General features: G+C 40.9%; 1 protein-coding gene across 2 annotated transcripts in view; it reads left to right on the forward strand.

The window, feature by feature from the left end:
• ano6 (anoctamin 6) overlaps nt 1-22733 on the forward strand; it is a 76654-nt gene that overhangs the window by 36912 nt on the left and 17009 nt on the right. For both annotated transcript variants that reach the window (XM_084701187.1, XM_084701188.1), the window contains 7 exons: nt 2920-3035; nt 3124-3258; nt 3403-3508; nt 3623-3683; nt 10806-10951; nt 13453-13530; nt 14029-14254. In XM_084701187.1, the coding sequence (XP_084557313.1) occupies nt 2920-3035; nt 3124-3258; nt 3403-3508; nt 3623-3683; nt 10806-10951; nt 13453-13530; nt 14029-14254 (868 nt within the window). The remainder of the gene's footprint in view (nt 1-2919; nt 3036-3123; nt 3259-3402; nt 3509-3622; nt 3684-10805; nt 10952-13452; nt 13531-14028; nt 14255-22733) is intronic.

Consider the following 22733-nt stretch of genomic DNA (forward strand, 5'->3'; position numbering starts at 1 on the left):
TAAGTTTACGTTTTTGTGGCGAAAAGTGAAGCTAACGGTGGCTAACTTGCTAGCCACAGTCACTGACGCAACTAACTTCACGAAAACATGCGTGACTACCTCTAGCAAAACAATAGGTGTGTTCGACTTCATACAGCGCTGGCGGCGCCGACTGTCGGCTGCCTTGAAGCTGAGAATACCATTGGTTGCTTCAAGTCAGCCGGGCTGCAGGCGATGCCGGTGCTGCATGAAGTCGAACACACCTATTAGTTTAGCAGCTCGTTAACTTCTGGGAGATATCTAGGCTATCTATAGCTTTACTTCAAGGCAGCTGCAGAAACGCCACAAGCAAACTATTTACTCATTTTACTTTGTGATATGAAACACAATTGTAGTATTCTACTTTCGGAAACAGTAGTCTACTATTTCACTGAAGCATTAGCATCATGACATTAGCCTCTGTTTCCCGGGCAACACACAGCGGCCTATGATGCATCTGTTTTCAATCGTTAAAATAAACATTCATCATTTTCGTTGTAGGATTTATTATGACATTAGATTACAAGTAGACTTGTTGGTGAAATTATCATTACCTGTGGTTTCAAACCAGTGTAGCTCACTGCAACGCTGTAGCCTACACAAGACACACTGGCTACGTGGCTACGTGCGCAATAGCCATATTAACCACATCTTTTGGGGTTAGGCTACTGGAGTTCACCCAAAACAGCTGGTTACCTGTTAGGGTTACCTTGCCATGATTATAAGAAGTATGATCATGTCTGTGCCCACGTTTCTATATCATGCAGCGACGATTTAAGTATTACTTCGCAATATGTGGTTAGAGTCTGTGATATCGTGGTTAATATGGCTATTGCCTTGAGACAACTCCAAATACATGATGAGTAGCCTACATTCGGGTGGTGTCTACGGTAACTAGTTGATTCAGAAGAACCAAAACAACATGTTGCCTGAAGGCCAACGTACTTAACAAATTCGTGACCGTGTCATGCATGTGCTTCAGTGGCTCACTGTATAATGCAGTGGTTTATAAATATGCAGGTGTTTTTGCTCGTGGGATCGAATCCAACTCAAATGTTTTATTTTCTTAGCTTCCATTTATTATGGTGTGTTTGGCTGTAATGTAGCGCTCATTACATTTGTTCAGAATATTCAATTATGAAATGAATTGATTTCAGAAGATATAGCGAAGAAACACTCAACCATAGGCTACACAAATCGCATAGGAAACAAATGTTTCCATGTTGTGTTACGCGTATTTTGATTGTATTGTCTGGGTTAGCAGCGACGTTCTTCGTATGAATTTTTAATATGTGGTGTCAGAAGGAGCTTTGATGTTGTGGTAAATACGGCTATTGCCTCAGAATAACCCCAAATACGTGATTAGTAGCCTACATTCGGGCAGTGTCTATGGGAACCAATTGATTCAGAAGAAGCCAAGGACTTACGTGTGCACGTAATTTTGCTCTAGTGGGATCGAATCCCACTTCATGCAAGCCTGCAAATGTTTTATTTTGTCTCCATTCATTTTGTCGCAAATGGTAGCCTAATGTAGTGCGCACGTAGCCTATTGGCCTACTTTCATATTTGCCGCAGCAAATATGAGATCCGACTTGAGAATCGCCAGTAATATGTTTGTGAATTTGTGACGAATCTGGTGATAGAGGCGGACTGAAAGGTGCACGCACAGCTGGGAAACCAGTTGGCTTGAAAACCAGTTGGCTTGTAACACCGGTAACGTTGTTGTTAGAATAATCTTCGAAGGGGGTTCTTTATTAATGAATGAATGCATTATGAGTAGGCTACTGCCTGAAAATATAAAGAGAAGGGAAAAACTTTAAAATACATTTAAGTCATAGAGATTAGGTAAATTTTTACACAGGTCTGCCAAATTGATTCGGTTGGATTCAACTATGAGGCTGCTGATCACCATTCCCTCTTGCAGGGGAAATGAGAAGACAACTATTTCATTCTACACTTCACTCTTAGTATTTTTAGTTGTAAATGAGCAGCAAAAAATTATGCTTTTAAATCTATGTAATCTTTATAAATAATAAGTATGCATTTTTTATAAAATATACAGAGATATCATTTGTAAAAATGTCATTAAAAAACGTACCCCTCTGCAACCGACCCAAGCAAGTGTGACGGATATGTAACAGACTTCTGTCAGTTCCGTCAGAGTTCTCCAGACCGTGTCCATCCTTCACCGAGGATCGAACACGCTATCTCTGACTTCCCAAGCGCCACCACTACCAGCTACGCCAAAGAAAAACTAGCTTTTCAATGACGCGGGTGGCCTGTTACATACTTGTGGAATGAGTTTCACCGATTCACAACGGCTTCACAAGCACACCCTACCATTTCCCCAGAAATGGTACCCTCTCTAGTTGAATGTAGGTTAATGCACAAAAATGGCAATCATATACATTTACAGTTAAAGCTCATGGGTTAGAGAAGTTTTACGAAGCTAGCAATTTTAGCTTCTGTTTGACACGATTCAAACCAAAATATCCCACCCCCTCCCTTCAAAGCCATCCACACAAAACTACAGTAATGCGCATTGAGTGCGGGGGCAGAGTGCGCACGGTAGGTAGGTAGACAGACAGACAGGTAGCCCGTCATTAGTCTCGGAATGGTCTTAATGATTTGACGTGTTTATTACAGTCCTGCGACACCCACAGATGTTGGATTTATTTCATATTACCGTCAAACCTGTAGATGTATTGGTTGCTATCAAGATGTGAAGTTTATTTAGGCAAATATGACAAAAAGGGCTTTTTAAACACATTAAATACCTTGCCTTTAAATCTGAAGCACAAAAAAACTTGCTAAAAGTGGAGGGGTCAAATACTTTTAGAAGCCATTGTATGTAATGTACATATTTCAGTATGATTTAACATATAACATTTTTATGTCTAGTGCAGATTCAATGTCCCGTCAAAGGAGGATGTCTGCCCTAATGAGAGATACTTGCTTTATGAGGAATGGGCTCACCCTAAAAGCTTCTACAAGATGCAGCCTCTTGATCTCATTAGGTAGAATAACCCCTTTTCAGTCTAGCCATTTTTAGACAAATGTTTTTTCTATATCTGTGATTTTGTTCATTATGTCTATCATTCACAGAAAATATTATGGTGAGAAGATTGGCATTTATTTTGCGTGGTTGGGCTTCTATACTGTGATGCTTGCCCTCGCAGCCATCGTGGGACTAGGCTGTTTCATTTATGGGTATAAAACTCAGGAAACAAGCACTTGGAGGTATGCAATCAATTGGGTACTGTCCATCTGAGTAATTTAGCAGAGACATAACCATACTTGCACAGGACAGTAAAATTGCACATCCATTTTTACTAGTTCATGCTCTTTGTTTGACCTGTTTCATCTATGAATCTTCTTTAACAGCAAAGAGGTGTGTGATCCCATGATTGGAGGAAATATTGTAATGTGTCCCCAGTGTGACAAGGAGTGCACATACTGGAGATTAAATAGCACTTGTGATTCTTCCAAAGTGAGTAACTTTTTTTATTGTAATTCAATTGAATACATCAAATACATTTTTAAAGATGTTCACAATTGTGGTCTGTGACAAATGTAATAATTGCAGAAATTCTTTCTATTGCAGAAACTTTGCATATTTGATAACTTTGGGACATTGGTGTTTGCGGTCTTTATGGCCATTTGGGGTGAGTCACTTAGTAAGACTGCATTGGGTTGCACCAACTATGCGTAAATTCAAACGTAGCCTAGTTTGAACGTATCTACTAATTTTTGTCGGAGTTTACTAACATGTAAGCGTTGCGCCCCCCCCCCCCCCAAAAAAAAAGTTCCAACGTAGACATAAGTTGCAACTTAAATCTTACATTTTGACCTTAGTAGGTGTAAAGTCCTCCGTAAAATAACGGTTGGAGTGGCGCATCGTTTTGAAAGGTGGGAGGAGGAGATGATTATAATGCCTGTTTTGCGTCAGCTACGTGTTCTTTGGGATAGGTTGCACCCCTTAGACATGACGTATGACGATTTTGATTGATACTTGCGCTTTCATTTTCCATGAGCGGAGATACAAAAAATTACTGATCTGCTAGATGCAGAGTTGCAGCACGACTCTGACCTTAAGGGGCCCTAAGTCCATCCCTACAAGTGTGCCTGGCATTATGCTATTTTGTTATGGGCTCATTTCAAAACTTGGTTGGAGATTCAATTCAAGTGCATAAATCTACTGTATGTAGAGCTATCAGAACAGTCGCACTATCATTGTGTAAGCGCTTGAACGATCATGTTAAGTTTCCAACTCAGCCTGAGCCACAAAACATGATCCATCAGAAACTCCATCAGATAACCGTTTTCCCTGTGTAGATGGCACCCACATCAGAATTAAGGGACCCAACGAAAACGAACAGGAAGGGATATACCACTCAATCAACACTCAGATTGTATGTGATGCTGACCTTGTAATACAAATTCGGTGATCAAATGGCCAGGGGCAAAGCATGACAGCTTCATCCTCAAGCAATCTTGCCTTTGGAGAGACTTTGAGGCTGGAAGATACCCCGGGAGGTTGCTAGGAGACTGAGGGTATCCCCTGAGAACCCAGCAAGTGTCAGTGAGCAGCGCTACAATTTAGCACACACTAAGACCAGAAATGTGGTAGAGCGGTGCATAGGTATTCTGAAGAACCGATGGGCCTGTTTGCACAGAGGTATCCAGCTATATTACATATATACTAATTTATTTTAAGCACTGCAGGCTCTGGATCCTCACATAGCCTTCAATGCCCCTACATGAACACCTACATGCCTTCCTTTTGTCACAGGCATCTTGATGGAGCCTGACACACCTGCAGCTGGTGCCTGCGTTGTCCTACACAACATGGCAATGATGTGGAAAGTACCCTGGTACAGGAAAGAAATGCAGATGATAGGGGTGACATAGACATTCCCTTCGGCGAGGCTACCAACTGAGGCTGCCACTGTCCGGGCCTACCTTACTACATCCTACTTTGGATGAGCTGCAAATAAATACCCTCCCACAAGAATGGGAATGAACAAAAATATATATTACATCAAGTTTATTAGGTAGGCCTACTGCAAAACAACAACATGATAGCTAAAAATAATTATCCAAATATTTGAAATATGAAACTGTCAAATAAAGAATTATCAATACAAATATATAATAGAAATAGTAATAAATATTTATATAGCTGCAAGCAGCGTTGCGGGTTCCTCCGCAAAATGGCAATATATTATAAACATGTACACTGTAGAAGATTGAGACTTGGACAACAAGAGAGCAAAACTACTTCATGTTTGGCCAACAACAATAGGCTGAATGGGGATTTGAACTAATGAGCATATGGTTACAAGTCAGTCTCTCTAGCTTCTCTGCTAAACACCAACTGCTGAGATTTTATGAATAATAAGGGCTGAGTATTAGCTTTTTATAGGACATTGAAACTCTTCTTGAGTTAATCTCTTTCCAGAATCTCAGTCAATGCATAATTAACAAGTCATGTGGGAAACTAGGCTAGGGCAGAGCTCACATTCAGCTCCTTGTGAGAATAGCCTGTGAAAGTATAGCAGCCGACTCTCTGGTCCAATTAAACTACACAACATATACAATCAGGGTGACCGACAAAATTATATTAACTAACAAACAATAACATTACAAACATCTAACTGAACAAACACAACATCTGAAATCCCTCGCACGGCTGTTGTAACCAAACTATTTTCCTATAGTCTTTGCGTTTTTTGACATGCCGCACTGCATGCTGGGTACCCAAAGGTGCTGACGCTGATTATCTAGCTGTGCTCCGACTGCGTGATATGAGTATTAGTTTTTGGTCAGCTTTGGGACAAAGGTTAAGAAACGGTTGACATTTCAAGGTATAATTGAATGAAATTGTGCATTATATTTCAGAATTATATCATCCTGTTTAACTTAACAGATCAAAATTATGACAGGCCAAAAGATAATCACTGGATTTGAACCTAATACCTTATACTTTAGAGGTCACCATCCCAGCCCATTGAGCTATTCTCAGTGTTGAATATTGTCATGTTCAGTTACTGTGTAAAAAAGTAAGCTGTTTCTCCTGTGGTAAGCGTTGTTAGATTCAGCCATGTTGAAACTGCTTGTACATTTCCTATAAAAACGGGACAACGGGATGACTGGGTTGCTGCTGTAAATAATAACCTACTTAAAGGGTTTTAAAAAGTTGTTTGAGTGCCATCACTTGTCATGGAAGGGAATTTCAAATCATGCCTAGCATCAGTGGGGATGTGTCCTGGCTGAGGTTTCTAAAATACATTTGTGCAACAGGCAAGGGATCCACCTGAACAATCAATTTACTTCATTAGAGATAACCATTAGAGTTATCTCTACCATGCATAGAGTACAAGTAGCTAGCTACTGTGGTGAACATGGCTTGTTTTACAGTGTTTTACACAGAGTCTCGCTAAACAGATGATTGGAGTGTTGTGATGGGCTCAAATAAACACGCATTGCTATGTTTTACAACCGGAGGATTGATCGTAAGACTAGAAACCGTTTTGTCAGAATAAAAAGCATGCCTCTGACTGGTTTTGAATCTACAATCCTTTGCTTACTAGCACAACATCTCAGCCAATTAAGCCATTCCCAGGCATGGAATACTCAAAGTTCAATAACTGGATAATAAAAAAAAGCTGTTTCTCCAATGGCGAGCATTGTCAGATTTGGTCCAAGTTCAAACAGCTGTAATTCAGTCATATTTTGACATATCAAGGTGAAACTTTGCATGGTACTTCAGAGGCATGTCACCTTAAAGCGTATTAGGTTTGAACCATCCTTCAAAAATACATTTGATTTTGAGGCAATGTGGACATTTACATAAATACACCCCTTTCAGCCATTTTGTACTTGATTCAATTACCTTAAGTAACATCTTTAAATACGTCAATGATACATATCTGTACAAAATTCAAGTCAATCAGACCTTTGGTTCAAGAGAAGAGGAATTTTGAATGTTTTCCAAAATTATCACTGTACAGGAAAATCCATCTTGGCGGACCTTATGGGTCCTTGAGCCTTTTTTGTTCCTCATGAAAAATTAGACATGCACACCAAGTTTCAGAAGAATTGGAGCAATGGGGTGGAAATGCCAACTTTTTGAAAATTGGACTTTTGGGCATGGCCTGTGGCGCCCCCTATGGTCTGATGTGGCCCATATTTGGTGTGGGGGTACCCACTTGGATGTAAAATCAATGTGCCAAATTAGACAATTTATGACTGGGGACTTTTTGAGATATTGGGGCGCAAGGAGAAGAAAAATCATAATAATAAGAATACCAACAATAACAATAGGTTCCCTCCTACCGGAGGAACCCTAATAATAAGAATACCAACAATAACAATAGGTTCTCTCCTACCGGAGGAACCCTAATTACAATAGGTGCCTCGGAGCTTCGCTGCTTGGCCCCTTATAATAACTGTAATGTTAAAATGTAACAGTTTGTGGCTTGGCCACCCAAAATATTAGGGCTGTCAAAATTAACGCGTTAATAACACGTTAACGCAATCTTACTTTAACGCAACAAAAAAACTAACAAATAGTGCCGTTAACGCAGGTTTTTTTTTTGACCCTGGGAATCACCTGTTGTCACATGACTTCGACTGCCGACGGTAGCTGAATGATGGAGAGAAAACTTTTAGATGAGAAGTTCCATTTCAAAAATTTGCGAGACGTCTCGGTTGACAAAACTAAAGGCCGTTATATGGTACTCCGTACTTCACGATTACGGACACATGGGAAGGGCCTACACATAGATGGAACGCCCCAGAACGCCCTCTCCGTCGTCTCCGGGGCCCTCGGAGAGCTCTCCCGTGCACCGTTGAAATTCCTGTCGATCCGTCATGCCGTGCTGTACAGCGACGGATACGCCTTGGCCGTGATTGGTCCGCTGTTAGCTGCCATCGTTCACTGTGTGTGAGGAAAGCCGGGAGGAGGTACATATAAACACTCAACGACGACGCTGACGACTTCGACAGAAAGGCGTTTTCTCTAAGGTCGTTTTCTTGAAAGACATCTGTGATGAGAACTTCTTGGAGAGAAAGTTTATTGTGAGCTAGTTTATGCTCTTCTCTAGCGAATTCATAGAGACTTGCCATTGCACAACAACATACATATTACCCAGCAATCATCATTGCTAATCACAAAAACACACAAAAAAAATAAGAACGTATTCATTTCATGGAATCGTTTTTTAATAGTTAATAGAGTGTATATAAGATAAGCATATCATTTTGTTATAGAGTGCTACTATTTTCCCCTATTTTTTCGTCTGACTAGTGACAGCTGGTAGGAGGGTCACACGTGTGATGAGAGGTGGGAGATAAACAACAACGATTTCTAACTTACAAAGACGCAACAAAGCAACGTGTTTTCGACAAAAAAACGCTTCTCCACATACTGTTCTGGCGGTGAATTGTTTTCAGCACCCCCAGCCTTCAGAGAACCATAAAGGCAACATAAATGCTAATTAATCCGTCCTATCCGGCGGCCCGCCCATCCGTAACGGAGTCTGAGTACCATACTGGCACCTTAAGGCTTTGTGTACTGATTGTCAGGCGTTTAATTATCACCGAAGTACTTCCAGCCTAAACTATCACATCATGAAAGCAAAGCACACAGCTAGAAGCAGCGTTAGCAGCATTAGCTGTAGCAGCAACAGCGTTTGCTGCGGTTGTATGGCAGACAACACTCGCTAAAGAAGCGAGCAGCTGACTGGGTTCAACAAAATAGAAATGGTAATGTTCAATCTTAAGGTCAATCTGTGGTATCTGAAGTATGTTTGAGTGAGATTTTAATATTATGGAGCAGGATATCGTAGTAGACTATGAGACAACATGTGTTAAATGTATTTTATATTCCAGAACAAGTCAAATTATGTGGATGTTTATTATACAGCAGTATAGTTTGTGAGTGAATAAAACTCCCTCAAAATTTAAATTTTGTTCCATCTGAACTTGTTATATGGACATTATCATCCAGTTAGGCAGATGAAGTTGAAGATAAGTACTCCCTTTTAATGTTATTTCAACAACAAAAAACATTTATTGGGGTAACATTTTAACAAATTAAATAGATTTAATAATTTTGCGTTTCATTGCGATTAATCGCAATTAATCATATGAAACAGTGCGATTAATTGTGATTAAATATTGTAATCCCTTGACAGCCCTAATAAATATATGTGAGAGAACAATGGTTGTGCTTGCCGAAGGCGTGAGCACACCCAATAATAGTAAGAATAGGTAGAAACACTTAATCCTTGTGTTCTTTCGGGTCATTCTGACCCATCAGTCATTGTGACCCACCGTCGTTTGCAACAACTTTACCGCATACAAAAACAAAGTGAAGCATTTTCTTTTAACCGTTGGGCTGTCTCAAACCTCCCACATTGTGAAGGTTAAAATAAAATTATTTTTATTTGCTTTTGTATTGGGTAAAATTGGGTAAACACAACAATGGTTCATTATGAACCTTTTGGTCATGTGACCCGAAGGCAGCACAAGGGTTAAGGTGGCTTTGCCGCTTCACGGCTAGACCACCAACTACAGTTAAACATTAGTGCAAATACAAAATATTTAAATGTGATCCTTGGCATTCCTAGTATTGCCATGCTCTCACTATTCTCATGAATTGTGCAGCATATCGGTGCAATCTATATGTACAAGTAAGGTTGACTGTGTAATACATACAAAGGTGTAAGCAAGACTTATGTCAGAGCGGTCAGATATACGGTCTATGGACTGGAGCGGATCAAAGTTGAACTTTTGTCAATTCATAATTGACATAAAAATATAGGCTACTGTAAAATATACTAACTAGTGTTGGGCATAGATTATTTTTTTAAATCTAGATTAATCTCACTGTAATCTTGGAATTCATCTAGATTAAAATGGCTCATTTGAATTCCGCCGAAGGCATTCAGAATATGTGTGCTACCCAAATAATGACTAAAAGTAAGTCTTCGAGAACGGCTTTCTCAAGCCAGGTGAGCGAGGATATTAGTTCGCTTGGCTGATAGAGCTGTGCTGACGGGCTTGCCTCGGTTGCACTCACACATACTAGTCTGACGACGACTCTTCCCCTGTGCTACATCAGTGCTTGGCTCGGCATCTTCCGCATTAGCTAAGGGATGCTTTGTGTTTAGGTGGTATTTGAGACTGGAAGAACTCCTACAGTAAACTAATTCTGTATCGCACAAGGTGCAAACAACCTTAGTCTCGTCGAGGTTTCCATTGGGAAGCTTCTTAAAAATACATTTTCCCTGAAGCAAACCCGGCGGCTTCATAGCTGCATCCATGTTAGCTTGTCACGTTAGATGTGGTAATTTCATACACAAGGCATACACACAGGTTCAAAGACTCGTTCTCGCCCCCTACAGTGCAATTGGCTGGGTATACATCCGTGCTAAAATATCAAGGTCAAAGTCATCATAGCTTGCATAGTATAGACCGAGCTCCCAACCCAACTTTGAGAATAGATTAACAGCAATATTTTTTTTATCGCCCGATAAGAGTCTCAAGTTAACACAGCACGTTAACGCAGATAATGGACCACCACTAATACTAACACGTCAGTTAACACAGCTTTGTTTTACAGATTGTGTTTGCAATAAAACTTGGGCTTGGTAGCTGCCAATTGAGCATTACACTAACAGCCTTCTGAACATTAACTATGATTTTACAATGCCCTGCCTGGTGAATACATTATAATAAGTAGGATAGCTATTGTTCAAATACTTTGCTCTGTATTGCAGTGACATTGTTTCTTGAGCTCTGGAAACGTTATCAGGCGGAACTGGAGTATGAATGGGACACTGTGGAGTTCCTTGAGCAAGAGGAGCAACCCCGTCCAGAGTTTGAGGCCAAGTGCACCCATGAAAGAATAAATCCTGTCACACAGGTACAGAGAAATGGGCAACACTTTACATTAAGGTTACATTAACTTAATAGCAATACTTATAGTAACAACCTTGTTGTTACATAGGAACTGCTATGTTGTTACACTTCATAACAGTTAAGCGGTACAAGTTATTACACAAGTGCAACTTAGTATGGGGGAGGTTTTAGCTTTTTTTTTGCTAATTGGATGTTAAAATTGGTCTTGTTTGGGGGCCACAATCTTTAACTGCCCCTTTACAACATACCCTTACACCCCATTCTGTGCATTCTTACACTTTTTTCCTAACCTACAGTACCACTACTGTATATCCACTTAATACCTTTTTTTTGCATCATTTTAAACAGAGTTAGCGACTGGACATTAACATCACTAATGGTGTGCAATGCAGTCTCACAATATCGATCAAAATACAACTTCAAACACTTGATGCAAGAAATCCGATATGCTGGCTTGATGTAGCATGACTTTATCTACTATGAATGGTTCAGGTTTTTTTTTTTGCAGTAATTTACTAGTAAAGAATTGTCCACCGGACAATGAAGGTAACCAGTTGGGTGTCGGCTGGGCTTGCTAGCTAGTAGTGGCACAGAACAAAGTTACATAATGTGACAAGACTGTATTTAAAAGAACAAACAAGACACCAGGGGCACCGACAACATTAGCAACCCTGCATCATGCATTATTATTTTTATTTAATCTTTAAATTCAGTTTTTTCACATTACGTAACTTTGTTTTGAACAGTTCTGGGTGTGCAGATACACATGGTTAGTTTATCCTCCATCTTGAAACTGTGAAACCTAGAAATGTTAACCATGACAAACAGTCACTACGTTACAAGAATCCGATTGGCTGACGCTAACATTTAACCCTCCTCATTTACATAAAGTCGAAAATATTTCAGCTCACAACGCTCTGCTCACCTTCCTACAATGGAAGCGTTAATGCCCGGGGTGAAAGGCATCGAGTTGGGGTGGGAATACTTGTTTGCCCTCAGTTCAGCGTCTGTACATTGGGGTTCACCCCGATGGACTAGAGGGTAGCCTCCCTCCACCTTCGGGTGGGGGGACGGGTCCTCACTGTTTGTGCTTACGCACCAAACGACAGCTCAGAGTACCCACCCTTTTTGGAGTCTCTGTGGGGGGTGCTGGAAAGCGCTCCTCCCGGAGATTCCCTCGTCCTCCTGGGGGACTTCGATGCTCATGTGGGCAATGAAAGTGAGACCTGGAGGGGCGTGAGGGGACATTGAGTCCAAATGGGCCATATTCCGGGCCTCCATTGTTGAAGTGGCTGACTGGAGCTGCGGCCGCAAGGCGGTCGGTGCATGTCGCGGCGGTAACCCTCGAACCAGGTGGTGGACGCCGAAGGTGAGGGATGCCGTCAAGCTGAAGAAGGAGGCCTATCGGACTTTAGTGGCTGGTAGGACTCCAGAGGCAACTGATGTATACCGGCAGGCCAAGCGGAAAGCGGCTTTGGCAGTCGCGGAGGCAAAAACCCGGGCATGGGAGGAGTTCGGCGAGGCCATGGAGACTGACTTCTGAACGGCTTCAAAAAGGTTCTGGACCACCATCCGGCGACTCAGGAGGGGGAATCAGTGCTCTGTCAACACTGTACACGGTAGGGATGGTGCACTACTGACCTCGATGGGGGACGTCCTGGATCGGTGGAAGGAATACTTTGAAGACTTCTTTAATTCCACCAACACGCTTTCTTTAATCGTACATGGAGACGTATAAAACAAGACTGGGTGTGTAGACACATATACACAGAAACACAGTTTCGCCTTGAGCAATGGTTGCTACGTTACAAAAAATAAGAAACCAATCCAATTGGCCAAAGGCCAATGCCAGCGTTTAACGCTCCTCATTTACATAAAGTTGAGAACAATCAAACTTTCAACGCTCTACTCCGCTCGCCTTCCCACAATGCCCTACGGGAGCGTCAATGTCTGGTTTCACTGAAAATTAATTGGAAGCCGACGGCCCGCGCCGCCCGCTCCGCTGCAGTGTGAACGCACTGTTAGTGCCAGATACCACAGCACACCTTTAGAGGTCTAGGGGTCCATCCATTGATGAGTTAGGGCTGTTATGGCAGCAAATGCGGGATCTCCACAATATTAGTCATAATGTTATGGCTGATGGGTGTATATATAAAATATTTAATGTTTTATGTTTACTATGTATCCTTATATATATACAGTATATATAGAGAGATATTTTATACTGAAACATTTAGCATATAGATCATTTGCTATTTATTCCAGCTCCTGGAAGCATTTCCACTGATTTTGATGATGCTCAAGACCCATGGTCCCAAGACCTGGAATAAATGAAGAAAAAACTTTGAACATACACAAACTCTAACTTTTTTTGTGTTACATTGTGTCCAATTGTAAACAGTGTCCCAATACTAATAGTACAAACATTTTGTCAAACTAAATGTATATATATAATCTTTGAGATAGTAATTGTGCGAAACACTTTCTGTTTCTCTTATTATTTAGGTGAAGGAGAAAGTTCCTTTTACAGCCTGTGGAAGATGTGTTCGAGTGTCAATAGGAATCGGGACTGTTATGTTCTGGGTAAAAACATCCGCGCAATAATTGTCTTTTTTCGCTACTGTGAATACATGACCTTTTGGGACCTATAACTATAGCATGCCACCTGCTTATCCACACCAGGCAATGGCAAGGCCATTTGGAGTTTCTAATACAATACCACCTGATTCATTATGCTAAAAAGTGACATTTACGAATCCACATATGTTACCTAAAATAGGCTTTCTCATGCAAACTTGAATAATCAAAGGCTTTGTTACCTAGTCGGAATGGTCAGATTGATTCGGCCCTATAGTATAACAACTTTTTCCTATTTTGCCACAAACGTTGGTTAAGTAAGAATAGTGTTTTGCCTGGTGCTTGCTGGATGTGTGGCATCATCAAATGCACAGAATTCTCATTGCTTTTACCATTACTTTATTGTATGTGAAGACACTTGCAAATCTTTCTGACTAATGCTAATTATTAGAAACTTTTTGGTTGTTGCTATGTGACATCTACAATTTTTATATTGCTTTTCAGATCCTGCTGATCCTGGCGTCAGTAGTGGCAATCATAGTCTATCGCCTGGCTGTGTTCTTCTCATTTTCTACAAGACTCAGGGCAGACCTGAAGGAGCTTGAACCGTTCAAGGAGTATGTGACTCCACAAATGGCCACCTCTGTCACAGCCTCCATCATCAGCTTTGTTGTTATCATGATACTCAACATCGTCTATGAAAGAGTGGCCATCTGGATCACAGACTTTGGTGAGTAACCAAATAAAAAACATTTGAGTTGTTTTATTGTTGTTTTTTAGTAACCTATTGTTACTGTTAGTATTTAGGATTCCTCCGACAGCAGTAAACCTATTATAATTGGTTGTTTTATTATTATTATTATTCTCCATAACACAGCCCAATAGCTCACAAAGTCCTTTGTGGAAATGTTCTTTTGGCCCATTGAAACTACAGGCCTATTTACTCCCCAACCACAAATGGCCCATAGGTGGCGCAATGGGCCACGCCGAAAGTCTGTGATTTTCCCTCCGCCCTTTAAGTCCATTGTGGCCCATAACAGCCAACATCTTCGATTCTTCTGTACGATGAAAATGTGTCCAAAGCTACAAAAATCTTCTCATCAACCGCAGATTTGATTGACTTAATCTAGTTTTTTATTCAGAGTTGGGTAAATTGTTGGATTGTTAGACGAGGCTATCAATATCACTTAGGCCTACATGTAAATCTTCAAGTGTCGCCGCCATTGTTCCATCCACTGTCTTGTATAGAAGCCTACATGTTTGTTTTATACAGTTTTCATTGCCATGCATATTACAAAAGTTAGTCAAAAGTTAGTCTTAAAACACTCAATATAATATAATCAAGGATCACTAAATACTAGTGCTGTCAAACGATAAAAATATTGAATTGCAATTAATCGCATTAATGTCATAGTTAACTCGCGATTAATCGCAATTAATCGCACAATTGTATCTATTCTCCCTTGATTTCTTTTTGTCCAATAATTTTTTCTAATTTGAATGCTCTTATCAACATGGAAAAGTAGATCGGATTGCTTGGTACAAATGTTGGTGTTTTTTTTTCTTTTTTACCAACATTGCGATCACCTGGCTTTAACGAGGGGGCGGAGATTTTGCATCAGCTGTGTGCTTGGCCATCAAGTGGTATTTCAGACTGGACGTGCTGCAATGATAGCTCAGTTCACAACGACAAAACACACAGATCACTTTGGTCTTGTCAATGGAACCATTTGGCAACTTTTTAAAAGTAAACTTTCCATTCAGAATCTTATTGGCATCCATTTCGGCGCTCACCATTCACTCAAAACGTAACGTTAGCCTACTACTCTTTAGCCAGCTCGCAAGCCCAAGCCAGTGTGTGCGGTGTGCCTGTTGTTTTGTTTCCGGTCTACTTAGGTCCGTTGTGGTGTTGTAATTTTTCCAACATCATTAGCTGTTGCAACAGGATGTAAAAAAACGACAACGTTTGCTAGGCCAAAAAGAATGTTAATCGCGCGATAAAAAAATTGACGCTGTTAAAATGGGTTTGCGTTAACGCCGTTAATAACGCGTGAAACTGACAGCACTACAAAATACACATAATTTGTTCTTGATTACCTAAGCTTCAAGTTCTAGTTTATTATCATATACTCATAAACAGCATTTATCGGTAATGAAATTCTTTGTGTTCAATGTCCATTCAACTTAGAGAAAAATTTGTAGCGCAAAAAGGTATTTCACGGACAGTTCAACATCCTGATGGCAGGTGGGTAAAAACTATCCCTGTATCTGCTGGTATGGGACCTTATGCTCTTGTATCACCTTCCAGAAGGCAGGAGGGAGAAAATACTGTAGCAGGGATGACTATAGCAAATAGGATAATAGGAAGCGGAGGACGGTGTTGTCGTTTCCTTAATTTCACCAGGGTCACGGTTCGCCTCCCCCTTTTCCTCTGGCGCGTCTTGTAACGGGTATCCAAGGTAAACATCCAGGTACACAACTCTGGTAACCAACGGAGTGAAAGTCCCAAGATGCGTTTATAATTTGTAAATTCAGCCTAATATTCTGAAAAGCCTCTCTGTCGTACGTGATTAGCACTTGACTAACTACTTACTAACCGAGAGTGAGGTCATGCCGGGAAATATCAAACTGAGGCTGGAACGTATTAACCGAGCGATAGCGAGGTCGATACGGCAAAGCCAAGGTTTGATATTTCCCGGCATGACCGAACGGTCGAGGTTAGTAAGTAGTTTATTATATGGCATTTTTAGCTTCTTTTCATTTTGTAAATGAATGGTACCTCTAGGCTAATTGTTGCTAGCTCTCAAGTCTTCTCACGCTGTATTTCATGTGTTGCCTAGCAACTCATTACTTTTGATAGAAAGCGTACAACATGGTTCTGCTAAAATGGCTTTAATTTCAACACAAAATAACGACACAAGTGATTCAAAGAGTCTAGTCTTCATCCTCACTTTCGATGACAAATCTTTTCAGCATCATCTGGATACTAAAACTCAGCAGCTGACTCGTCGATATCGCTCATTTTGAAGCTGACGTCAGAGGGCAATACAGATCCGTATTGACCGGCGAGGAGGGCAATACGCGGCTGGCATGACTACCCATTAGCCAATCAGAACACTCGTATCGTCGTTGCCATATAATAAACGCTGTTAATACATGTGAAAATAACATTATAAAGATGAAAAAAGTGTAGAGTTGTGATGTGATTTGATTTCCATCACCGTGCAGCCAGTTTTTCCTAAGGCTACTTATAGCATGGGGTACTAGCTAGTGAGTACATCTTTCAGGCTGTTTTCAGAAGACAACTTAACCATGTTGACTTAACACATAACTTGAACCATAATCGGGCCAGGTACAGTGCAATGTAATCAGTACAACATAGGATAAGTCAAGAAAGCAGGATCCTGGAATTTGATCGTGTGAATATTGTTTTCTTTTTCTTTTCTACACTGCAGTGAAACAACCGGCACTTGACGCTTCTAACCATCCACACCAAACAATCACACCTCTCCTAAGGCGTAAAAACATCTATAATGTTTGAAGCTGAATATCTGGACGAGAGCTTTTCAGGTTTACCAACATTCTAACATGAGTATCTTCTTAAACTATTTTCAGATTTTTATGTATGACATCATTTGAAAGCTTACAATCTGAACTTTCAAATCAGTAAAAAACGGCGGTTGACAACATCCCATTTTGACTGGACCGTGTCACGTATCAGAATTGGTTTTTATTCGCACAGACAAGAAAATACTTTGTCCGGAAGGTACCGACCGAGGCAGCCATCATCGGTGCCATCTTGAAAATTTCAGCAGAACATGAGGAGAGGGGAGGAGGGAAAAAAGTCAACCCCCAGACTATGCCTCTAGAGGAGTACAGTGTGGGAACAGGAAAAAAACACCTCAGCACATAAGCACATACATTGTAAAACATTACAGAAACAGAAATGCATGACTTGCAACGGGCGGAGGGGGTGGGGTGTAGAGGTAAGCCAGTGCAAACAAGCAGCATCTGGACCTGCAGCCATAATAGGCGCTGGCCACAGACCCGCCTGCCACACTGGGGGAACGAAGCAGGCGAAGGCATTGGATGGGGGTTGGTGGGCGTGATAGCATATCTGTAGTAGGTGAAAGTTACTGTATGAGTAGGCCTGGGTTGTCGCCTTCGCCTAGGCCACAATCAGTCAGATTCTCAGTTTGCAGATTGTATTGCCATGGAGACAGCCTTGCTAATGTCCCAGACAGAGACAATCCACAGGTGTCTGTTGGAAGGGGGGAGGAGGAGGAAGGAGGGATGGCAAGAGCACTCTTCAGGGGAGTTAAGGCCGATTTATACTTCTGCGTCTCCGTTAACGGACAGACGCACGCACGGAGTCGGGACGGATTGGTTGAATTTATACTACTCCGACGGCTCTGCGTGCTGAAAGCAATTTACCGCCAGAACAGTACTGCCGTGCAAAGGCAGAAGACCGTAACTTCAATTTTGTCGAAAATGATTTTTTTTCATTTTCGGAACAGTTAAGGTCTGCTTTATCATGTGGCCAAATATCTTAAATTAACTCGTATGTTTTTCAGAGAAAATAAGGTTGTTGTCTTCACCGTACCTTCCAAAAGCCTGCTTTGGCTTTAGAAATCCAATGCAGAATGCTGTAACATCAGTTACGGTTCTTTGCCTTTCTTTTGCGGCACTCAAAAACATTCAAATGGAGTTACGGTTTCAATTGAACTAATACGTAACCTAGCAACAATAAACACATCTAGCATTAGCTTAGCCTACTCGCTGGCATTCAACACCAAACATCCCAAACATGAGTCGTTTGTAAGTATCTTACCCTGGCAGTTAAATCAAAAACACTCTTGTCTTGTGAGTCTTGTGACAGGTATTCACGTGTATGTTACATTGGCTTATAAAATACAGAGTTTATATTGTGATAAGCAACTAAGTGAGCGAAGAAACGGAAGTTACTGTATTTTGCCTTGGCATGACCACTTACGATAGACTATGGTATACTACTGTTACTTCAAAATATGGGTCAAAAGTGCAGATTAAGTTGAAGACATTTAAAAAATGTCTAGTTTAGATAATGTGTAATCACTAAAACATCAAACTGCTAGATTTCCAGTGTCCTACCTAAAATGCATTTGGCATAACAACTACTTTGAAAGTGCAAAAACTTTGAAGTCGTTTTTCTCAGTTCTACACTTCGGCGAGTTACGGTCTTTTGGCTTTGTAGGGCAGAGTAGATGGCGCTGCACTGCAATGCTAGCTAGGTTATCGAAAAGTCGGAGCAAATTTACAAATTAGCCGCTTCATCAATTAAATAAGCACATTCTTAGCAACTACACTGCCCATTTCTCGTCACATTTTAATTCAGATGCTGATTTACATGTACTGTTTAGCTGAAATATGAATTGTAAAAACTTACAACAATGGCAGTCAAAGGATTCTGTTCTCTTGTTGGTCACGGCAACCACGCCCCTGACGTAAGCGGTTCTTAATACGGACCAATCACAGCCAAGGGGAATCCGTAAAATGACGGACGGACAGACGGATAGTCAGGAAAATCAAGAGGTGCACGCAGAGCTCTCCAAGAGGCTTGGAGAGGACACGGAGAGGGAGTTTCTTGACGGAGAGGGCGTCCCTGTGTGCGTGTACATAAAAACGCAGAAGTATAAATCGGCCTTTACGGCCTTGGCCAAGGCCTGTGCTGGGTACGGAGTTGATAGCAGATAAGATTGGGGTTGTTGGGCGAGTAGCCGCATAAAATTTTCCTGCCTACTCGTTTTCTTTGTCCAACAAGTCTCAGAGTCGGTCCAACTTGCTTTGCAGAGCCCCGAGCTTCTCCTTGTTGTTATCCATAGTGTGGTTAAAAGCCACAGTCTGAGCTGCAACAGCTCTGACCAGCACATAAATCATGCGCTGGTCAGATCATCAATCATTCCAAAAGCATCAAAAAAGTTGATGCTTTTGTAAAATGGCTCTTGGCGATTGCTTTGCTCTCAGTCGTTTACTTCGCAGCAGTTCTTGTGATTTACAGTGTACCATTCTACGAGTCTTTGGATCATTTGTTTACGTGACCTGCATAGGCCCTGTACTGGTAGCTAGACGAAACAAACGATTAGTTCATTTACCGACTCGGTCTTTGGATCATTTTTCGCGTGACCTGCATTTTTTTTGTAGAGCAAACTTTCTTGATTCCCTTTCGCGTGGCCGCTATTATAGTAAGACATGAATGATATTTGCTCAAGTCATGCTGACTAGTTTTGTTATTTTCACTTTACACTTAACTTACAGTTTAGTGCAGTGTAATTGTTTGCCGTGATAATTAAATGCTAGTGTGATAATAAATGACCAAATCATACAAACTGTCATGATACATTATTTAAATGCAGGATAAAAATAAATAAAAAAGTATCTGCTGATGCACATGCACTAACCTATATGAGAATATCATACGTGTTTGCAGTGGACCCCCCCCCCCCCCCCCGTTGAAATGAACGAATGACTCGAAAAAAGATTCGTTCATTTTACTGAACGAGATTCAAAGAACCGAATTAGTAAAATGAACCAAACTTCCCATCACTACTGTCGTTTGCTGTTGTTGTTGCTTTCGTCTTTGCATTTTGACGATCACGCGGATCCTTGCAGTTACGTAGCCTACCTGCTGCCTTTGAAATCGGATTTCTCCCGCTGCCGATTTCATTGGTTTGCAGCACTAAAACTATTTTTGATGTAGATTTTATTTGTCTAAGCCTCCAATCATCAAAACAAATTAGTAGGCCTATAATATAACCCCCCCCCCCCCCCAAATAACCAGATCGGTTATGGATAATGTATGTGTTATGTATCATGTTACATTGTTATGTACACACAGCCTATATACAGTCCTTATGTCTAAGTTTTCAAAATGTTATGTTTCAGACTCATCTTGAAATTGACTCAATTCATTTGTGAATACATCAACAATTACACACAATACAGAACAATACACCTTAGAGTGTTTTATAAAAGGTAGCCTATAGTGGGGGTCAGATGGCTGACGGTTAGGGAATCGGGTTATTAATCAGAAGGTTGCTGGTTCGTTTCTGGGCCGGGCCAAAAATGACGTTGTGTCCTAGGGCAAGGCACTAAACCCTACTTGCCTCAGGGGAATGTTACTTACTGTAATTCGCTTTGGATAAGATTGCTAATAAATGTAAATAAGTAATAAGTATCCCGACAGATTATAAAGACAACCTGCCAGCTCCTAACACATAAATGATCCTTACCATTTTATTAGTTGATATTTGTATATAGTTTTATTCTATACTCAGAGGTAACTGCATAATTGAAACACTATTTGACTCAACAGTCAGTTGAGTTTATGTTAAACATACAACACACTCACTTAACATACCTTTTTTTATTTTAATAAAATCTGTTAATAAACTATAAGAGGATGACGGTCAGTATTTATCCTGATTACCTCCTTTTCTTAGTGGTTTAGCTTCACTGAAACATTCCATTAAAAGTATTTAAGGTAAAGAATTATTCAAATAATTGTTTTGAATAACAATTTGATTATTGTCAAATAATCCTGTGGCAGGAGAGAAGGAACTGGAAGTCCAGGTTCTGTGGCTCTTTTTGGCTAACTGAGTCATTGTCTTGGGGGGGAGCAACACTTGTCCTGGTCACTTCTAAAACACTGAATCATTGCAGATGTATATAACTAAAGTACTGGTTTACTTCATTACCACTACAGTGGTAATAACGTTTTTTTGAGCGCCTGGTGCTGGCACACCTCAAATCTATCACAGACCCTCTACTGAAACCACTGCAGTTTGCCTACAGAGCGAACAGGTGATTTTTACAGGTGTTATTTTTAATTTCTCAAACATTTTCATTTTCGTTTACTCCATTTACTATCTATGAATATAGCGTCTTCCTAAATAGTTTTGTTTCATTAGTTTGTGTTAAGATTTTATTTCATGTTCATTGGTCCCTGCCTTGTTGCTTCAGACTGCGTTCTGCCAATTCGAGTTAGCATAGGCTAATCGTGAAGGTGGGGCTCTGGTGGGGCTAGCCCCTCTCTCACAATGCAATGTACATTGGACGTGGGAAAGTATTAATACGCATTCTCAGAATATAATGTAATGTAAAGTCAGAGCCTGTTTAAGGAGAGCCTTGCCACTCCCTATTAAGCCCCATTGTACCGAATTTGGTTGCAGTTCCACCAGAGTTCCACTGGGGGTGATCGCGAGCGAGTGCATGTTGAATGGGAGTCTATGGAGCTAAACAGCTAAATTTGTCTCCTTTGCCTGATTGTCGTTGAGAAATCTCCGATTTGATTGTAGTTTTTGCATGTTCAACATGGATTATAGGTCGAAAGTTGAATGAACAAGTACTTATGTCCTTTTGATTTCTTACAGGGTGAGTCGTTGTTGCCTATAACACGCTAGCATTCTGCTAATGAATGCTGATTGGTTAGTGAAGGACTGATACGACCAGAGCTCTTGCTTGATGGCATCCAAATCGGAATCAGAATGTCAGAGCATTAGCAACATTAGCAACAACACTAGCAAGCCACAACTCTTTCTAGCATGTGTATTGACAGGAAGAGCCTAACCTGTCAGCTGTGTTGTCGATGCCCTGAGAGAAAAAAGTAAGTGACCAGAGCTTGCCGTAAAGCAGTAGCTCTGGTTGTACGATGTGTATGACGTCGATTACATTTTCAAAAGCTTTTTAGAACAGAAAGGCGACTTTTAATAAATCGAACAGCCAGCAGTGTGTATTTTTTTTGCCTCCCCTTTCCAATTCAGAATTCAAATTACTAGACAAAAAATTACATCCTGAGAAAAGTGGATTTTGAGGGGTATAGCTCCATAGACCTCCATTTATTCTGCACTCGCTCGTTAGCGCCCTCACATGGAACTTCAACCAGTTCAGAACCCGGAAGTTTCCAGAGAGTGGAAGTTCTCTCTATATTAGACATTCTCTGGTAAAGTCGATCACACAAATTTGATGCTAGTGGGGCTGAGAGCCAGTTGCCCCACCACAGCGTCATTTCGTATTTCAGACCTGATTGGCTATCTGTCTTTCTGGCGCCAACATTAGTTGGCAAAAAGGAGAGCGTGGTGGGGCTAGCCCCTCTCTCACAATGCAATGTACATTGGAGGTGGGAAAGTATTAATACGCATGCTCAGAATGTAATGTAATGTGGATCACACAAA

The sequence above is a fragment of the Hypomesus nipponensis genome, chromosome 7 (genome assembly GCF_054491055.1).
Source record: "Hypomesus nipponensis isolate SF chromosome 7, ASM5449105v1, whole genome shotgun sequence".
NCBI lineage: Eukaryota > Metazoa > Chordata > Actinopteri > Osmeriformes > Osmeridae > Hypomesus > Hypomesus nipponensis.